The sequence below is a fragment of the Anthonomus grandis genome, chromosome 15, assembly GCF_022605725.1.
Source record: "Anthonomus grandis grandis chromosome 15, icAntGran1.3, whole genome shotgun sequence".
Classification (NCBI taxonomy): domain Eukaryota; kingdom Metazoa; phylum Arthropoda; class Insecta; order Coleoptera; family Curculionidae; genus Anthonomus; species Anthonomus grandis.
The window spans coordinates 6,332,828-6,351,146 of NC_065560.1; the positions used below are offsets into that span (position 1 = coordinate 6,332,828).

Consider the following 18,319-nt stretch of genomic DNA (forward strand, 5'->3'; position numbering starts at 1 on the left):
AAGACATATTGTAAACCTAATCCAACCCTCCTCCATATACTTTGTTTGTTGTTTTTTTATATAATATAAAAAATGCTTTCCACGCCATAATTTTTCTTGGAGACTTCATATTTGCACACATTTTAATGTTGTCAAAAGAAAACATCTTTTTTAAGTAAGGCCATTATATACTATAATTACCGAGATATTCACTTATGTCAGTAAGCGACAAATTATTTTATTTCTTCCAGGTACTCCCAGATTTTATTTATTTTTTTAGAAAATACCCTTTAGACTATCCAAGATTGCAATAATTGTAATATATTAACAACGAGAACTCTAGACACAGCTTAACTACAAAAGTAGTTAAGTTCCATAGTTAAGCTGTGCTCGAGATATACATTTGTCAGGAGGTAAGAGACAAATTATTTTGTCTCTTACAGGCACTCTAGTGCGAACAAATTTCAATATCTTGATTTTTAGCGTATAGATTTTAATGATTTTACTAGAAAATATTTGAAACGCCTTTAGAGTATCCCAAATATTAAAAATTACAGAATTTTAGAACCAAGAACTCAAGACAAATTCTTCTAGGCACTTCAGTGAAAGAAATGTCAATATATCGTTTTTTTATGTATAGACTTTATTCATTTTTTTAAAAATGTTCAAATTATCAATGGTTACAATATTTTAACCGCTAAAACTCAATAAGAGATAAATTATTTTGTTTTTTCCAGGCAATCCAGTGAGAAAAATCTCAAAATCTTATTTTTTAGTGTATGGATTTTAATAATTTTTTTAATTGTCTCACATGGTTCCAGCAGTAGTATTAGTAGGTTAGATATGGGTATCTCAAGGAGCATGCAATAGCAGAACAAAGCAATGTTTTTAAATGAGACTAATTATTCTAAAATTCTTGTAGGAATAAAAATTTTGTAGTAAAACTGAATTAATAATTTTAAAATATCTCTTTAAAAAAGACTAAAAGAAAAAATAACAATAATTTAGGGAAACTCAAGTTTTTTCTTTTTTTTTTAATTTTTACTTAAATTACTGAAATGTAAAATTTCCTTTAAAAAATATAATTTTGTTAAATAGCTTGTCACTTAAAGAACATAATGTGGTATATATGCACAGTCCATATATTTCAACAGTTGAAATATATAGACTTTGATATAAGTCTCAACTTATCTACATTTGTTTCAGCTGCTTCTATACCACAATTTAGAGCTGATAAGAAGCTCACAGAAAATAACGGTACAAATAGGAGATAAAAGGTAATAATAAATAAATTGTATTCATCTATTTAAATTGGTTTTCTTTTTAAAAATGTGTCGTTTAACTCTCCTTATTGGATATTATTTGGACGTTATAAGCATATGTCCATAGGATACCTGGTTAGTCAAAAAGAGGACATCCATTGAAAATTAAATGGCTTAAAGGGTCCTCTCTGGATTAGGTTGGATCACATTTCTATACAAATATTTTGAGGGCTATTAATCTGATAAATAGCTCTAGGATGGTGAAGTTCTTGAGCATTTATGTGGATAGGATACAGGAAACAAATAAATTTAGAAAAATCAGTTTAAAAATTGTAAAACTTCACTTTCTTCTGGTATTGTATGCTCATGATCAGGGCTCAAACTAATTTCACTTTTATTCTTACTATAATCCTCGAGATACAGGAGTCAGGATTGGAAAAAGCGTACTATGATTTAAAATTAAAGAACTGTGTACCTTCTTGTTTTACTTTATATTTACTCGTCATATTTATCTTACATCACGTTATAGGATAGATACAAATATACAAGATTGTATATTTGTATCCCAAAAAAGCATCATTCGACCTAAAAACTTCTCGCTCTATCTTTTATATGACTATTCACTTACTCTTACTTGTTAAGGCCTATACATTTTTGTCAAAAAAGTTCCATAGTATTTACGTACTGTAATGTTGTTAGTATTTATTATTTTATTAATTCTAGTCTATTTATGTTAATGTTAACAAAAGACCTCTGTTTTATATACGAACTGATGCGGTGATAAAGTAATTTATTTACTCATTTATATAATTATGGTTAAATACACTAAAACACATGATTCTTAATGGAACTTCTAGGCAATCTCGGGTCCAGGTAACTCTTCTTCGATAGTATTATTCTTATCTTGCAAATCAGGCCATTCCATACCCCAAAAGCCACCGGTGGTACTGGGTAGCAAAGGATTAATAGTTGTCGTCATATTCTCGGGTGTTTCAGTGCTATTAGGCTGTGGTGGACTCACTTTACATCCAGGCGGAAAGGGAGGGTTTGAACCAGGAAAGCACGGAAATTCTGGAAAGACAGGATATTTGGGATTTGGTGGGAGAGGAGGAGGTTGGAATTCAGGGAATTGAGGTTTTTGACACGTGCACGGGTTGTGACGGTTGTGGTGGTGCCAGTCATGGTGATGGTGCCATCTGGGACGTGAACCTGTGTTGTAAAAATAACTAATAATATAAGATGAGGTACATAAGGATCATTATTAATATAAGATAAGATAAGGAATTAATATAAGGAAGTCCCAAATTAGGGTTATTTGGGATAGGGTTATAGGGTTCAAAGGGGAAATTTTCAGCTATATATATTAACACATTATAACTTCTAGTTGAAAGAGAGAAAAGGGCTGATCTGAGTGTTTTTGTGAACTTTTATGATGGCAAAAACTTGTGCCGCAGCATGGAAAAAAGGCAATTAAAGCCGAACTTTTCACAAGTATATATCGATACCTAAATAACATCACATCATGGAGGAACCGTCTTCATAAACGTAGAATAGGGGATCTTAGAAATCAGCCTAAATAAAAACTTGAATGTGAATATGTATATGAAGTACGAGTATAAGTGAAATAAGAATATATTTTTAAATCTAAATATATAGATATGCAATAACAGATCCAAAAAAAAGAAAACTGATTTTGTCTATGGTTTTACTAACAGGATTTATTTCATGTTTTGTTATCTTGGCACAAAAGTGACATAATAGGTGTATATAATATGTACACCTACCTATAGTTATTATATATTTTCAATAAGCTACCTTTACTCTAATCTAGGCTTATCAGGTAGATATATTTAAAGCATACTCTAAGGTTTGGATAATGCAGTCACAATGTTCAGTCCCAGTTTTTTGATATAGTTTTTTTTTACGAGTTCTATACACAGTTAAGAGAAGTATAAACTTAGGAATCACACTGTATAATTTAATATCAATCAATCGATATTTATTTCCATTTAACAATACTCATTTACATTAAAAAAGAGAAACTAATAGTAAACATGGAAATAAAAATAGTTCCCGAAGTCCTAAGACCAGTGAACAGCACGTACGGTGGGTACGTGCTGTTTTACATCCATAAATCGTCATGAAATTTTAAAACATTCTATATATATTCGGTTTTAAGCCAATTTTCAAGCAGTGAATTAAAAAAATATAAAGGAAATAAACATTGTATGTTGCATTCAAATTCTGCTAAATAATTTAAACCTAAAAACCTAAAGACAGTAATACATTTATGATTACAAGATATATTTAATTAAAACACTTATGACTAATAATATACATACATAGAGTAAGGGCGACAAATATGGAATACTTTTTTTAAAACTGCAAAATTATACGAACTTTTTTATTTTTTAGGGATTCCATGTTGGTTGTCTTTAGGAACTCTATACCTTAACTGACTCCTCTTCTATACAAATTGGAATTCCTCAGGGAACACTTCTTGGACCCTTGTTGTTTATTTTGTATATAAATTCAGTAACTAATTTAGAAGTAAATGGAAAGGAAATTTCATATGCCAATGATACAGTAGCTATATTTGATGGAAAGTAATGGAAAGACATAAAAATTGGAAATCTATCAGTTGCTATTAATGAAGTTTTAATCGCAAAGTATTTGGGAATTATAATCCATATATATTATCCATATCGCACATTTAAGAAAATTAAATGGTTTCTTGTATATGGGTTTTACACACTAAACACTTAACTAAATAATGTAGGCAGCTTAGGTAATCAGCATATAAAACTTCACAGTCTACAAAAATTGATTTGACTTAAAAATTGCCTAAATGTTACGCTCACAACTTCAGAGAGTTTATATATATAGAAATATTTAATGGTTATAAGGTCATAATCGTTGCAGTAATTTTCAGACCTCAAGAATATTCCATACGAACATTCGTATGTATTAAAAAACAGCACACATCCGTTAAAAGTTTTATATAAATCTATGTTGGATATTTAAGTAACTTTTACAAAGACAACAAGCTGTGATAGATCTCTATTACATCCTAAATAATATAAAATATATCGAATCTGAATTAATTAATTATATCAATTTTACTGTACCAAAGTTTAATTTAAGAACCCCAAATAATGAAAAATTATTTAGTGTAGATCCAAATAGTATATCTCCTTTTAATAGAATGATGGTAGTAACTAATGAAAAGGGTCAAACAGATCTGTTTAACATCAGTATTAAAAATGTAAAGGCTGTACTATAAATTCTTCATTGTGTTAGGTTTCTTACTTTTTTGTTAACTAGTCTATAGTAACTTTGCATATAATTACTGTTATATGGTGTTTGTAAATTCTGGAATTTATAAGAAAACTTATAATAATCTTTTCGATAAAGAACTACATATATCAATATATCCAGCTTTCATAACAAACTATAATCAATAAATCATCTGCTTGGAATAAATATTATCTCTATAATCTACTCTTTGGAAAAGTGAATAATATTTCCAGGCAGTTGAATAACATCCTACGTCTCATAAATGACTACACTCAATAATCTGGAATAAATTTCTAAAATTCCAGGTAACTGGGAGTTCGGCTTCATGCTCTCTATAAGCTGGGGCCTAGAATAGGTAAAAGGTTCTTCCAGGCAGTTGAATAACATCTTGATGCTTTTAATAAACTTAATGCACTTAACTGCCTGGAATAAATAACTCTTTAACCTACTTCTTGAAAAATTAAGAAATTCTTCCAAGTAGATGAATTGATGTTTGCACTCAATAGACTGGAATGAATTTAAAAAAATTCCAAGTAATCTTCGATTTTTCTTCATTTGCTCTAAAAGATAGAAAATGGACTCAATGCCTGAAAGAAATAAAATAATTCTTCTATAAACTGAATGCACTCAACTGCCTGGAATAAATACCTCTATATGCTACTCCCTGGAAAAGTACGAAATTCCTTCAAGCAGTTGAATTAGTAAAGTCTGATGGATGACTACACTCAATAGTCTGGAATTAATTTTCAAATATTCCCGTTAATTGTAACAGAGAAATATATAATTCAAATAGTCTTCTTCCTTTGACAGCATCAAGATTTTGTCAATCCATTAAAAATTACGTGAAAACTTAAAAACGGTTATATTAACAAAGAATCTCGTAAGGACCTTTTAGGTTAAATAAACTCACCAGTGAAATTTCATATGAAATCACAATCAACGGTGACATGCAATTTCACTATATTTTAATTTATTTAAACTCTTTGGCAATATCAAGATTTTCTTCAATCTATTACTCAAAAATGGTTGTAACTCCAAGGAAATAATCTTTTAATGGCCTTTTTGATAAAGAAACTCGTTACCTTTCATATGAAACTATAAACATTAATCGATACGTAGATTTGGGACACCCCGTACATTTATTACTTTCAAGATATAAAGGTCGAGTTACTAAAAGATTAAATACAGCGTGAATGGGGATTTCCCTTGGAAACCAAAGTGGTACTTGCTAAACGTATAATCAGTTTTTATTAAGAAAAGCATGTGTGCCCTAGAAATTGAAGAAAACATCTAATGGAAACTCACTATTAAAAAAATCATCCCAGTTCAATCTAGGCACAGGTTCCCAATTTCGCCAAGGTTCTTCCGAACTGCTGCTGTATCGTCTTGCGTGGCGAGCAAGTCTTTTTAACAGAATACTTCCCTTTGTATCATCTTGGGCCTAAATTAAAAAAAAAATACACAAATTTGCAAAAAAACATCAAAATAAGTAAGTACCTTTGTATTAATGACACTCACACACACCACAAAAAACACAAAGCACACCAAGCTACGCATCATAGTTTAATAATTATTTCTTTAATAAACTAAATACATTTTGTATAAATAATTAAATCGTAAGATATGGTGTTTTCTTGTGATAACCCAATCTGCACTGGTGACATGCGTATATAAATAAATAACATTGGAAAATATAAAAATCTGGTTCTTGGAATTGATTGGCTTTGTTTTACAGTATTATTGACCCGATTAACCTCTATTTGTTAATTTTTAAAGTTAAAAAAAGGGTTGAAGTAGTATGAGTATTTTTTTTTTATTTAAATACTTGTCAGTAAGGTTTTGTTCGCAAAAGATCAGCAGTAAATAATTTACATGTCGTTGTTTATATTTTCAAATGAACTCAATTTAGAGTCCAAGACCTTTGATTATTTCAATCTTGCCTCTCGTGTTGCTGCTTCGGTTAATTTATCTTCTTATATTGAATCCTTCGTGGTCCTTTTTCTGTTTATGTTACTTTTCTCTGTTTTTTATTGTATTATTATTTTTAAAAAATTAAGGTTTTTGAATAATGGAATGACTTAATTTAGAAGCATATTAACTCCGTGATTATGATTCTTTCAATGCCCTACAACGAATTACTTATAGGCCTACAAACAACGAATCACTAAACGAACGAACATTAAATTCCACATAAATTTCACCAAAATCGTAAATTATAACTACAATTAAATTTCCTATAAACTGATTCTATAGATTGCTATTTTATTTGTTGGTGTAAATAAAACAATCAGAAACACTAACGTCTTTTTTTATTGAACAACGGTAAAAAATTATCGGTAAGTACATTGAAGGGCTGATGGCATTTCGCCATTATTTTGAAACAAACCATTTAATAGAGGCAATATATTAAAATTGTACTATGATTAAAATTCGTTACATAAAATTGCTTTAAGTTGCCTACAGAAAAAAAGTAATCGTTATTCACTGCACGAGTCAAAAGTGGGTTTGCCGTCGAAACTACAACCGCTCCTTTGGATAATTTCTCTAGCTGCCCAAATACCGCATCTTACGCATGTGTCCAAATCTTTGTCTTGTATGTACTGAGACAGGAATCCACCTAAAAACATGAATTTATTGAGTTATTTAAGTAATATTAAAGGAAGTTTAACAATTCATTGCTTTCGAATATACAAACCTAAATCAAATCACTTAAAATATTTTGTAAACCAGCCCTAGTCATGAAATAACATACAAAATTTGACTTATGACAACTCTGAGAGACAACAAATTAAAATCCGACAAGTCTACCTGTGTCAAAGGCATTGGCTAAATCTAAAAACACTAGGGGAGACTGGGGTCAATTGAATCATTTTGTACGAATATTTTTTTTTTGGCTAGATAAATACTATAATATGTTAAAAAAATAGGTAACATATAGCTGGGAACTTGACATACTTGACCTAGTAGTTAAATTTGACTATAGGTAAGGGAAAAACATATGCAAATAAAAATAAGTGGTGGAGCATAATGTTTCAAACGACCCCGATCAAGGGTCAACTGAAACACATTATGGGGATAGTTGTAACAAAAGCAATATAGATTAAATAAAAAACACATTTCTTTTCATTTTCTTTTATTATTAAAAAAAAATTCAAAATCATATAGAAACTGTAAAAAATGCTTCATAACAACAACAAAAAAATAACAGAAGCTAATATTCTGCTTATGAGGAGGAACATTAAACAGAAACGTAGTAACATAAAATAAAACTTAGAAAAAAGTTTAAAAACAAAAAACAACAACTGGTGGTTCTTATAATATAGATGTGTAACACTTAACTTTCAATGTTTGGTCAGTCACTTTGGCAATTATGGCAAACATAATATGTGAGCTCTTGTGGTGTGCATGCTTCATGCGACCACATTTTGCAGTTTGTACATCGGATCCACTGTTCACCTGGCTTACTTTTATTAAATGGTTCAACACACACCAAACAAAAACATTCACTTTCCTCGTCGGTGGAATTTTCAGATGACTTCCTTCTTGTTCTCACGGGTGCTTTTTTTTGGATTTTCTTTGGACTCTTCTTTTCGGTTTCCAGATTCCATTTGACCTTTTGTGTTTTCTTATTAGCTTATCTCTCTATTTCCTCCTTTTCCGGTGTATCGGTGTACACGGTTGACTTCCTCTTTTTCTTTCTTCTTGCATTTATTCTTCTTGGTGAAGCTTTTCCGAAAGGCCTAACAACTTCTGGTGAAAACGTGTTATTTTGGGTGTTTTCGGAAATTTCACAATTTTTTAGGCCCCGAGAAGTTGATGGCGTTGGGTTTTGAAACTCATCTTCTAAGGTTGGTACAGTCAGATTGTTTCCAGGATTTAAACTAGGATGATCATTTGGAGGTTCGGTTGAAGGCAACCTATTGGTAACAGACGTAGATGAGGTCGGATTATCAAATGTATCTTCCAAAGTAGGATCTGTCAGATTCAGATTGTTGCCTGGATCTAAAGCAGGTGAAACTGAAGGTTCGATTGGAGGCAACCTATCTGTGACAAAAGATGGCGAGAAATCTGTCTGTATCCGTAAAAATATTTCTGTTAAAAGGATATATCCCTGTACACTTAAGTCCGGCTTGGATATTGCTTTGTGTAAGAGCTAAGGGCAATGATGTTGCGACAATTCCGGGTAAATCATATATAGACATCGGTTTACAAGGGTGACTACGAATCCAACCAGAGCAGAGTTTATTGCTTTCTTAAGAGAACCGAAAACTGTTCTATCGAGGGGCTGACATTTATGCGAGCAGTGGGGTGGAAAAGAAAGCATTACTATTCCATGAGTTTTACAATAGTCTAGAGCTTCTATACTAATATGGGATGAGTGGTTATCCAGTGTGAGTAGAACCTTATGAGCTTGTGAAGAATTTGTGTGCTTTTGAAAGTGTTTTAAGAACTCTTTTCCTTGCATCCATCCTAACCCGTTTCCAGCCCTAATACACCCCGGTGGACCATAACGAATAAAATGATCCTGACCCCGCAGTCGAGGAAAACAGGGGCGGAATCGAATTGCCTAGTGCGTTTATTGTTACGAGTGTACCACGTTCTTGTGAGGTAATTGCAACCACTTGCTTCATGCCTCTTTTTGCTACAATTCGATTTGGTTTCTGGACTGTTGTCACACCAGTTTCGTCTACGTTGTAAATATCCTTTGCTTTAAATTTGTCTCGATCCAAAACTTATTGGCAAGATTATTAAAAAATACAGAAACTTTTGCACAATTGAAGCTGGTTGCTCTGGGTAAGCTGGTTGCTTGTGGTGCTCTTATTGATAAGTCACGGTGTCTTGACATAAAACCGGAAAACCAGTCTTCGCCTGCCATGCCGTTTTTAATCCAAGTGTCCGGTTTATCTATATCATATTTAATGGTTAATTCTAACGCAAGTCTCCGAATATCTTTGGTTGACAGACCTTGATAAATGTCTGCAGCTTTTTCTTATGTACTTTACCATTTCCGTTTCATAAAGTTCATTAAAAACTTTATTTGCAGGTTTGTAGCCCATTGTAACAGGTGGTTGTATTCCTTCAGTATTCCCCGCAGCTTCTTTCTTTCGCTTGTATCTCAACAAAGACACATGAGAGATCCTAAATTGGTCGGCAGCTAAGCATAGATAACTTCCATTTTTGAGCTCTGCATATGCGGATTCATATAAAGATATATCTCGACTTGAACGATCAGTTTTCGGGACTTAATTTACTAATTAACTAATAAAAGCTGACAAACAAACTAAACACACTACTGACTCAATTACAATTTATTTCATTTTAGAAATGAACGGTGAGGTCAGTTGAAACGTTACAAACGTCCCCGTTACAACTGACCCCAAACGACTTTTTTAAATAAATTACACCATATTTACTGCAAACAAAATGAATTTCAAATTTAAACCAAAGTAAAATAAAGCTAAGTTAATGGTCTAACTAATGAAAACCGACAAACTAACCAAATACACATACAGACTCATTTACACATGCATAAGAAATATAGCAAATACTTACTTTGGATACGTGAAAGCACAAAATCTCGCACTAGGTACGTATACTTTGTTTAATGGCCCGCGGTGTACTGCCAGAAAACAGTTCTCGATATTATGGTCTATATTACGCGCGCAATTTATTTCTATCTTGTAGCGGAAGAAAGTTTCGATTACTGTTACAATTGACCCCAGTCTCCCTATATTAACAAGTGCATCTTCAGTTCCCCAGCCTTTATTAAAGCCATATTGCCTTGAGTTGTAAAAATGTATTTTTACTAATAAGAATAATTGGTCCAAACAATAGGCAAATTGCAACAAATTGCAATTGTGAAGAAATTAATCAATTTGGCTTATATTATTTGTCAGTGTTCTGCAAAATATCCCTTAAAACTCTTTTGTGCAAAGGAACAATTATGGTGATTTTTAGCATGTCAAGAAAAATCCCTGTAGAAAAAATAAAATAACGAGATGTGAAACTGGTGTAGTTAAATAGCAGCTAAATACTTTTATTATGTTGTTGGAATCACCAATATTTGATCCATGATTTTTTAGAAATTGATTGATATTAAAAAGTTCAGATTCTAATGAAGATGTTAAAAAGAAGGGATTATTGGAGATATTTTGCGGGTTTTGCACTGCAAGGTTTCTTTTTTTATGGCTCTGCTCCTAGGCAATTTTTCCAACACATATGTTTTTAATAGCTTTACTAAGTCTCTACGACAATTTCATCCTCTACAAGTAGAAGGCATTCAGTTTCTCTAACAACTCTAGATATTTTTAATTTGTTATTTATTTCTTTTGGACTTTTCCAGCTTTTATTAAAAAGACTATTAAAATAAATAGCTCCTGTTTTTAAGAGTAATTTAAAAAGTAGTTTTCTGTATTCTAAAAAATTTTGCTTAGCTATTAAGTCATTAGGGTGGATGGCTGACAGATATTCTTTTAACTTTATCTCTTTTTCTAAGCGATTTTGAGAGACCAGCCAATAACCAATGCTTTATACGTCTACATTTACATTAATATACTTCTCCACTCAGTTAATTCATTTGCACATATGCTTGATTCATTTTTATTTAAAGCCTTTGATGTGAGTTTTTAATTATCGAGTCGTTTAGATATGCTCATTAAATATAACTCAAAATTTACTTTTAGGGCCTTCCGAGAGGTACTTTTACAGAAATTACCTGTGAACCAGGTAATTTCACTGGAAGACTGAAGGTTAAAAATACTATTAATGTAAAGATTAAAGATAATATACCCTGTCTTAGGATTCCTGTAAGAAATCCCTATCAAATTGTCTAATATCTCAGAACTTACAATTCCACCAACATCAAAAGACAAATAGCTCTTTAGTAACCTTAAGGGAATCCCGTTCTATTTCGTTCCTTTCAAAGATGTCCGGAAGTATGGCCTGATCGACAGTGTCAAACGCCTTTACTAAATCCAAAAATACCCAAAGAACTTTTTCACCTTTATCCACTAAGGAATACAGTGATCCTGTTAAATTAGTCAAAGATGGCTGCGTTATATTTATTTAAACAGTATAGGAGGGTGCCTCTAGAGAACAAATTAAAGCTTATAAAGTGTTTAGTTGCCTTATAGACAATTTTATTTTAAATGTTTCTACATAAAATTGGACTTCCTAAGCATGTAGCCACGACAAACATTGACTTTGTCAAATTTCATGTCATAAAACACGCTATAGTAGAATATTAAGAAAACTGATACTGAAAACTCCTTTAAGAGTATAAAATTGGCAATTAAAAAATAATATCTAACCTGCAAAAGCGTCTCCTGCACCGTTCGTGTCAACCAGCTTATCTTCGGGTAAAACTTTAATAGGAAACTCTTTAATTTTATCCTTATAAGCCATAATAACAGGATGGATGCCCTGAGTCAATATAACAACTCTCGCCCGCTTTTCATTTTGTTTTGGCAAATTGCATATTTTCAGAGCGATCTCTTTCATATCTGTTGTACCCAAATCTTGTACTTGTGAAAAAGTTTCTGCTTCCTGAAAAAACATATAAATACAATTGTTAATATTATATAATTATTCTTACCAATTCATTTCCAAAAATAACATCTACATAAGGTAGGACTTGCATCAATGGTTCTTTATAAAACTGGGAAATAAAGGGAGCACTTAAGTTGAAAGCCAAAGGCCGGTCCCTTTCCAGGGCTATTTTGGCTGTTTCCATTATGGACGGAGGGCTCACTGTTAAAAAGAAACCCTAAAAATATTATAGAAATATATGTACCTCCTAACAAATTTATTTAAAACCAACCACTTACTGATATATAATAAAATAGGGCATTTTCAAGAATCTTCCGATTTTCAGCCTTTTTAATATGGTCAATAGTAAAAAGATTAGCTGCACCCAGGTTTGCACATAAAGATCTATGGTGATCCGTTATCAGGACAGCACAGGTCCCTGTTGGTTCCTTATCAGTATATTGATATCTAAAATGTTATTATTGTAGTCAATGGTAAAGTTTATGCTGGACAAAAAGTATAACATACTTAACATTAACACCATCCGTCACAGCTTTTTCATATAAAATTTTGGCAAAATTATCTTCACCCACTGAGCCAAAGAATGTGGTAGTATTTGGTTTTCCTACTAGCCACTGGCATACCCTTAAAGTATTTTGTACACTACCTTTAAAGAAATTGAGGTTTTAAAATTATTTTTCCTATAATAATCTAGACAATCACAAAAAGAAGATTTGTTCCATAAGAATAGTAAGCAAATACTCACTGGTTTTGGCTTGTGTATTTGACTTAGATTTGCCTGGATTTGACACAGTCATAATCTGGAGTTCTGAAGTTAATATAGCAGGGTTCAAATAGCTTTTATTGCTCAGAAGAGAATAAAATTAAACAGATAAGCAATTTTTCACTTTTTTACATTGAACAACATATTATTTAATGCATTATGTTTAAATTAGCGGTTTATACTAGAAGAGCTGCTTTCTTAATAATCCTAAATATGGAATTTTTTACTCAACAGTAAGGTACTTGAGGGGAATAAGGCCTAGCTAAGAAAAAAATTGAATAAAGTGAAAGACTGTAATGTTAATATTTAGTTTAATACACCAAATTGCTCTAAAAGTTATATTAATTTTAACAAACTTAAAAAAATAATCTCTAAAAAAACTAGAAAATATTAAGAAAAATAACGCAAATCGGCCTTATTATCCGATGGAGGTTTAATAAAGCCTATACATAAAAATGGCACAACTCGTTAATTGGGCGAAGTTTAGCAGCCATCGGGACACTCAAAATCATCCATGTTAATCATCACTGTTAAGGCAACACATTCCTCATGGTACCATTTAAGACATTTGCTGCACTGCCTCATATCGGCCTGCCTGTCTTCCTCACATCCATGGCAATACCATTTGGTACTTTTCCCTGAGCTTTCAATATCTTAATTCAATTTGGCACGACTTTTGTTCTCCTCGGTAAAAAGATCTCTAGTGACTGGAGTTCCTTTGTAGTTTAGAGCTTTTTTTCGATTTTTTTTAGGTTTTTCATTAGTTTTTACTGGTGTGGGCAAAAGCTCATTAAAAGAACTGACTTTTTTTGTTCGTCTCTTTAATTCGGCAAGAGGGATATGGTCATCAGTCGAATCTGAGTCAGAAGAGTAAACATTAGAATAGGAAAATTTGCCAGACTTGTTGGATGCCATTCCAGACAGACCAGGTTGAGGAGATTCAAGTGGACGCCTATTTTCTTTGTTGGTATCATCCGGTGCCGGTACGTCTGAGAGAATTGAAGGAGCAAATGTTGTTTCTGGAATTGCCTCGGGATTTAATGGAAACAGACCAGTAGCCTTAAAAGCGTTTATAATGTTACTATGTGTCATGCATTTAGACCAAACATTTGAAAGTATGATGTTAAAACGTGATTTGGTCAGCTTTTTGTTAGGATTCTGATCCAAGAATAGTAATACCTCATTATCCCAATGATGCTCAAATGAACGATATACAGATTTGTCGAGGGGTTGAAGCTCATGTGTTGTATTCGATGGCAAACAGTAGAGATCTATATCAAGTGAGTCTCCAACATCAACAATTGACAAGTCGAGACCGTCGACAGTCTATCGGGCCGGAGACTGGTTGGCGTGACGTCACGTTAGTGGCCGTGTATTGCAGCTTTGCCCCGTTTAATTAACACACAGAGAGGCGTCGAAACTCTATTTAAATTTAAATATCTCGGAAACAATTACTCGTAGTAAGTTGAAGTAAAAATTATAGGACATGGAATATTTTTAGCCATAAATTTAAAAAGTTATTTTTTATTTTTAACCCTTACAGTAAGTAAAAAAAAAATATCTAAAATTTTTAACTGCTAATTATTTCAAGAAAATGAACATATTAATATCTCACTATTGCCTAGGATAAATTTATGTTAAAACAAGATAATTATTAGACACGTTTTATTTCAAATAATATATGTATTTTCAGGAAAAAAAACTTAACAAACCTATTAAAAGTGTTTGTACAAAAACAAAAATATATATGTAACAAAAAAATAATGTATAAATATACTTAATTAATATCTAAACAAAAATAATTACCTACAAAAAATAAATCAAATAAAAGTTTAAATTCATCAAGTGAAAAGGTGTGTAAATTAGTCATAAAACAAAAAACATAAACAAATTAAAGATCATTGGCCTCTTCAGTACATTTTTGAATTCTTTTTTTTTTTAACTTCGGATTTTTCATAAAACTTCCTCTTTTTTTTTAATAAATCTTCCTTGATAATATTACTTTTGGCCTTGTTATAATTATTTAAAAGGATATTTGAAAAGGTGTTAATACATTTTTCAGTGTTGATAAGTTGTTACCACAGTCACAATTGTATTTATCCATTTAAAAATTTGCTACCTCCAGTTTTTTTAACGCAAGTGTTTAAAAATGATTTTGTGTTTTTTGGTATCTTTCAGAATTAATAGTTTGAAACAAAGTGTACGTGGTTATAATTATATTATTAAAATAATCTTTGGCATACTTGAGTCATATCTTAAATCATTATCAGATATGCTTGTTTCGTTATACAACAAAGAATCATCAAATGTATTAATAATAGTATTAGTAGTGGCACTGTTAATCACTGTGCAGTATTATTGCAATAGTAATATTTAAAAAACGGAGCGCAACGATTCCCGCCGGCCACTAGTGTGACGCAATCATTGTGGAGGGGATACAGTCTCCGGCCCGATAGACTGTCGACGGTACTGGCTAAGTGCTTGAGGAATTCTTTAAAAAGTTCGTTAGTCATGTAGCCTTTACTTGATTTTTCCACTAGAGTTCCTGATGGCAAATTATCATGTAATTCTGGCTTTAGCCTCTTTCCTTTAAAAATAATCATTCTTCTGGGAATATTAAACCTTGCCGCAGTCCCATATTATTATGTACTCAGAGTACCACGTTGAACAGATCGAACTGCTGATATTAAATCCTCCTCGCACCAAGGTGCCCTTTTAGGAGGCATGATGTTGAAAATCACTGAAAATAAAACGAGAATAGTTTAGAAGTTTAATAATATGTCAATAAAAACATTAATTTGTCATGAGGATAATAAGGCCTATAGCTTATTTTCATAGGCCTTATTACCCATCCATGACGAAATATTATGTAAATTTATTTAAATTATGTCGGCTAAATTTAATCTAATAAACTATTGAAATCACAAAATATAAAGTCTAACCAAAATATCTGCAGTTATAAATTCAAAATACAATTATAAATACTAAAAATACTTACGTTTTTGTTCGTTGTATCCTTATAATATCACACGCGGCGTCCCGTCGACACAAGATGTTGGAACTTACTGACGCCCCAAAGGGAGGAACGCGGGTAGTCCTTTCGAATGTCGTTTGTAAATGAACCAATAGGAGACGCGGACCCAACGCAATCGATTTGCGATTAATTTAAAGTGTTTTTTTTGAAAATAGGCCTTATTACCCGACAGGCCTTATTAGTACCTGCAGGTAATATGCCAATATGTGGAGAAATCATAAAGCAACTGTAGTATAAATCTTGACAATTTTAGAGCGGGTGATGGGTACTGTAATGCTTTAAAGAAAGTTATAGGAGAAATTGGTATATTTAAGTTAGGTCCTTCAAAGGAAAATTACATCTGGATAATTAAAGAGTATGAGCTGCATAAAGACCAAATGCTAACTGCTTCCTAATAATACTTGGGTTAAGAATTGCTAAATGACAGATGAAATTTTTATTCTACACTGTTGCCTGGCATAAAGCTTGACTATTTTTTAAAATGAAAATTAAACTTTTAAAAACTGGTTCCTCGAACTAACTTAGAAGGAATTAAGACTTTAAATATGGCAATAAAATAGGTCAAGCTAAACATTTTGATCATGTAATATCAAATAAGCAATAATAGCATTTTGAACCCTGCTATATCAACTCCAGAATCTGATTGCATTAAATCCAGACAGACCTACATATTATCTCAAAACTCAATCCTAAACCAGAGTTCCTATTAATATTCCCATATTTATCAATAATTAGGACTTAAAAAAAAATTACAGTTTTCACCAAACCATCAATATAAACATGACAAGCTATAATAAAAAAGCACAATTACATGTTCAACTGCATACATTCAAATCAATTCATTAGTAATTTTTGTGTATGTCAATTAAAATTTATAAATACACTTGTATGCAAGCATGACATCACTGTAATAATTATATATAGGTAGCATACGAACCTCCAGCAATATATTGGGCTTGATATTTTTCAGTAATTTCTGAATAAAGATCCTTATGTTTTACAGGATCTGCTAGAATAGCATCATTTTGCTTTAGACCATATTTTTCTAGGAAATCTTTTTCGACAACAGTGGAGATGTCTAGAAGGGGATTTCCCATACCCACGAGGGTATTTTCTCTGGAAAAGAAAATAGATATAAGAATTGTAGACTGTTTTAAATAAAAAAACTATAACATATCTTTGTGCAGTTATTGATGAACCTCTGGAACATTAGCAAAGTATTTTAACCATAAAGCAATGTGAACTGCAATTTATTTTTTACTATCGTGCACCTTATGAGTGCAAATTATGTGCATAGATGCATCAATTAAATGAATAAGTTAATAATGATTGAAGTTTTTGGAAAAGTAGATAAGGGACAAAAAAAAATAAACAAAATTTTAAAAAACCACATATTAACACATGGTTGAGGGCCTTGAAGGGCAAATCAGTATGTTGCACTAACTAATTTTGAATTTTTATATGAAACATACTAAAGAAAATTATTTAAATAATTTCTAAAAAAGTATATACTTACTTCAAACCTTCGCTACCCATTTTCTGCCTCCAAAACGACTAAAATATGCTTATTAACTAAAAACACAGTAGTTTTTATCTATACTGGGGTTTAAGGTTATATAACCTCTGATTTTCTTTGTTTATTGTTCGTTTTCGAGTGTTAGTTAGCCGCTGCTATCTCAAAGGACTTGTTAAGCAATCTAAAGCAACGTAATCCTTTGCACGTGGAACCTAATAATAGCAATTTTATTATGGAAATATATTTGTTTAATTTTATGTTTGAATTTCAATATTTACATTTTTTGAATTTAGATTAGAGGTTTGACGTACGTGTCAAGTAAATTGGCGTATATTTCCGGTCCCTAAGCCGGTTCCTCACGTGAAACGTTTCGACTTGAAACGCTCTCTTTAACAGTTTTTTCCACTTAGCTAACGTTTCAGGCGACATTATATAAATTAATTAGTGTTCATTAAATTATTACTTTTTAAGAATTAAGTAAAATTACTTAATTGAAAAATGTGCTACAGTGAGTTACAAAAGCCATAATACAATAAGGAATACCAGTAAAGTTTTTCCTTTCCTAAAAATTAATAGTTTCGTGCAGCTGGTCGTCGAGCGGATAACAGTGAGGAGACGGTGAATGTTACTTCCATAGATTTCTCCTTTTTTAATGCACCAAATTTTGTAGTTCAGTTAGCTACTTACATTTTCCAAAATAAATTAGAATGTAATAGTTCGTACAGTAGTTAGTACAGTTCTGGTCCGGATGGTTTCCTCCTATAAATTTTTATCTGCACGAAGGTCAACAAATTCTGCAGGTATTTTATTGTAGCACTGAACATTGTAAGAAAACGATCGCTGAAACGTAGCACTCCTATGAACCGGCATGGTTAACTTATTTCTAGCTCTAACATTTACCCCGTGTATATTTGCTCTAA

General features: G+C 31.8%; 2 protein-coding genes across 2 annotated transcripts; both read right to left on the reverse strand.

Moving 5' to 3' along the window:
- Positions 1 to 1,713: 1,713 nt before the first annotated feature.
- On the reverse strand, positions 1,714 to 6,202 carry LOC126745178 (uncharacterized). The gene is made up of 3 exons (XM_050452905.1): positions 6,036 to 6,202; positions 5,844 to 5,979; positions 1,714 to 2,450 (listed from the first exon to the last, which is right to left on the reverse strand). The coding sequence occupies exons 1-3, from the start codon at positions 6,096 to 6,098 to the stop codon at positions 2,095 to 2,097; spliced, it is 555 nt and encodes a 184-aa protein (XP_050308862.1). The 5' UTR covers positions 6,099 to 6,202; the 3' UTR covers positions 1,714 to 2,094.
- A 628-nt stretch (positions 6,203 to 6,830) lies between these two features.
- Positions 6,831 to 17,697, reverse strand: LOC126745192 (uncharacterized). Its single transcript, XM_050452924.1, has 7 exons — positions 17,400 to 17,697; positions 16,821 to 16,999; positions 12,594 to 12,732; positions 12,365 to 12,533; positions 12,133 to 12,303; positions 11,849 to 12,083; positions 6,831 to 7,155 (listed from the first exon to the last, which is right to left on the reverse strand). The coding sequence occupies exons 1-7, from the start codon at positions 17,417 to 17,419 to the stop codon at positions 7,016 to 7,018; spliced, it is 1,053 nt and encodes a 350-aa protein (XP_050308881.1). The 5' UTR covers positions 17,420 to 17,697; the 3' UTR covers positions 6,831 to 7,015.
- Between the last annotated feature and the right edge of the window lie 622 nt (positions 17,698 to 18,319).

Coding starts and splice junctions, on each gene's coding strand:
- LOC126745178 (XM_050452905.1), bottom strand. CDS start 6,098: ATGATGCGTAGCTTGGTGTGCTTTGTGTTTTTTGTGGTGTGTGTGAGT. Junction 5,980..6,035: donor TGAGTGTCATTAATACAAAG/GTACTTACTTAT, acceptor TTTTTAATTTAG/GCCCAAGATGATACAAAGGG. Junction 2,451..5,843: donor CTGGGATGATTTTTTTAATA/GTGAGTTTCCAT, acceptor TTTACAACACAG/GTTCACGTCCCAGATGGCAC.
- LOC126745192 (XM_050452924.1), bottom strand. CDS start 17,419: ATGGGTAGCGAAGGTTTGAA. Junction 12,304..12,364: donor CCCTATTTTATTATATATCA/GTAAGTGGTTGG, acceptor TAATATTTTTAG/GGTTTCTTTTTAACAGTGAG. Junction 12,084..12,132: donor TTATTTTTGGAAATGAATTG/GTAAGAATAATT, acceptor ATGTTTTTTCAG/GAAGCAGAAACTTTTTCACA.